The following is a 1,016-nucleotide window of genomic DNA, read 5'->3' as shown; positions in this document are numbered from 1 at the left end:
AGAAAGTAATCCCAAATATATTTATTTAATTTTTATTTTGAAATGGCCGTATTCCAAAGATGTTTATTTCTATATCGTTTGTCCTGCTACAATCCCGAAATTATTAGAGTAATTAAAAAAAAAAAGTTAAGGGTTTATTTTGAAATGACGTATTCTAAAGACATTACCGTAGAGAGGGTTTCCTTTCTCTACTGTAGGGTTGCCAAAAGTAATCATAATCTATAGAACAACAAATAAATTGCGATATATTAATTTTTTTTTCTGTAGTTTTATAAATTCATTTTAAATTCTAAAACTAGTAACTATCAAACATTCATATATGCTAAGCAATTGGTATAAATACAAATTAATGAAGTACTAATATAAAAAATGTTGTTTTATCAACTTCTTTACACATATGTTTTGAATATATTGTTATTGCAATGATGTAATTAGTGTAAATTTATTTTTTATGCTTAGTATATAAAACTAATGTTGAATAATTCAAAAATATATTTTAATGCTAATTTAAATTATTATTATATTTTAATCCTTGTGTATGAAGTATTTTGGTAGCGTTTGAATTCGTTTTAGTCAAAAGTTTATGTAGAATTTAAAAAAAAAAAATCAAAAAAAGTTATGAGACATTGCCACAGTATGAGTAAATTTTTTCTAAAATTATTTTAGTTAACTAACTTAAGCTCACGTGAGGTTGCTGAAGCCTGTATATATCATCCCAGGGGAGACAGGCTGAACCTTTATCATATATTTGTAATGCGGTACATTCACTAGCTTGAGTCAGAAGGCGAAGTAAAAAGGGATCCATGTTTAATTACAGTTAATTTTCAATCATTTTTTCTCCCATCGCTTGTAAGGTTTCAACAGGTAATTCTGATGATTACTTGTAATTGAAGATAGTACAAGAGCCCAAGAGGAGAAAAAAGGCAGTTATTTCACCCCAATTTCTGATTACTTTAATGAAAACTTTAATGTATAATTACTAGCCTAAATTGATGAGTCTGCCAAGTTTAGGTAGA

General features: G+C 27.0%; 1 protein-coding gene across 1 annotated transcript in view; it reads right to left on the bottom strand.

Annotated features, from left to right (window-relative positions):
• The window catches only part of pnt (pointed), an 83,468-nt gene extending 82,663 nt beyond the window's left edge, over positions 1-805 (bottom strand). The window contains exon 1 of the mRNA XM_067047665.1: positions 676-805. Coding sequence (XP_066903766.1) covers positions 676-805 — 130 coding nt within the window. The remainder of the gene's footprint in view (positions 1-675) is intronic.
• Between the last annotated feature and the right edge of the window lie 211 nt (positions 806-1,016).

The sequence above is a fragment of the Halyomorpha halys genome, unplaced genomic scaffold (assembly GCF_000696795.3).
Source record: "Halyomorpha halys isolate HHAL.00 unplaced genomic scaffold, Hhal_1.1 Scaffold262.1, whole genome shotgun sequence".
Taxonomy (NCBI): Eukaryota; Metazoa; Arthropoda; class Insecta; order Hemiptera; family Pentatomidae; genus Halyomorpha; species Halyomorpha halys.
Note: the sequence above shows the minus strand (reverse complement) of the source record. Positions and strands in the feature narration are given on the sequence as shown.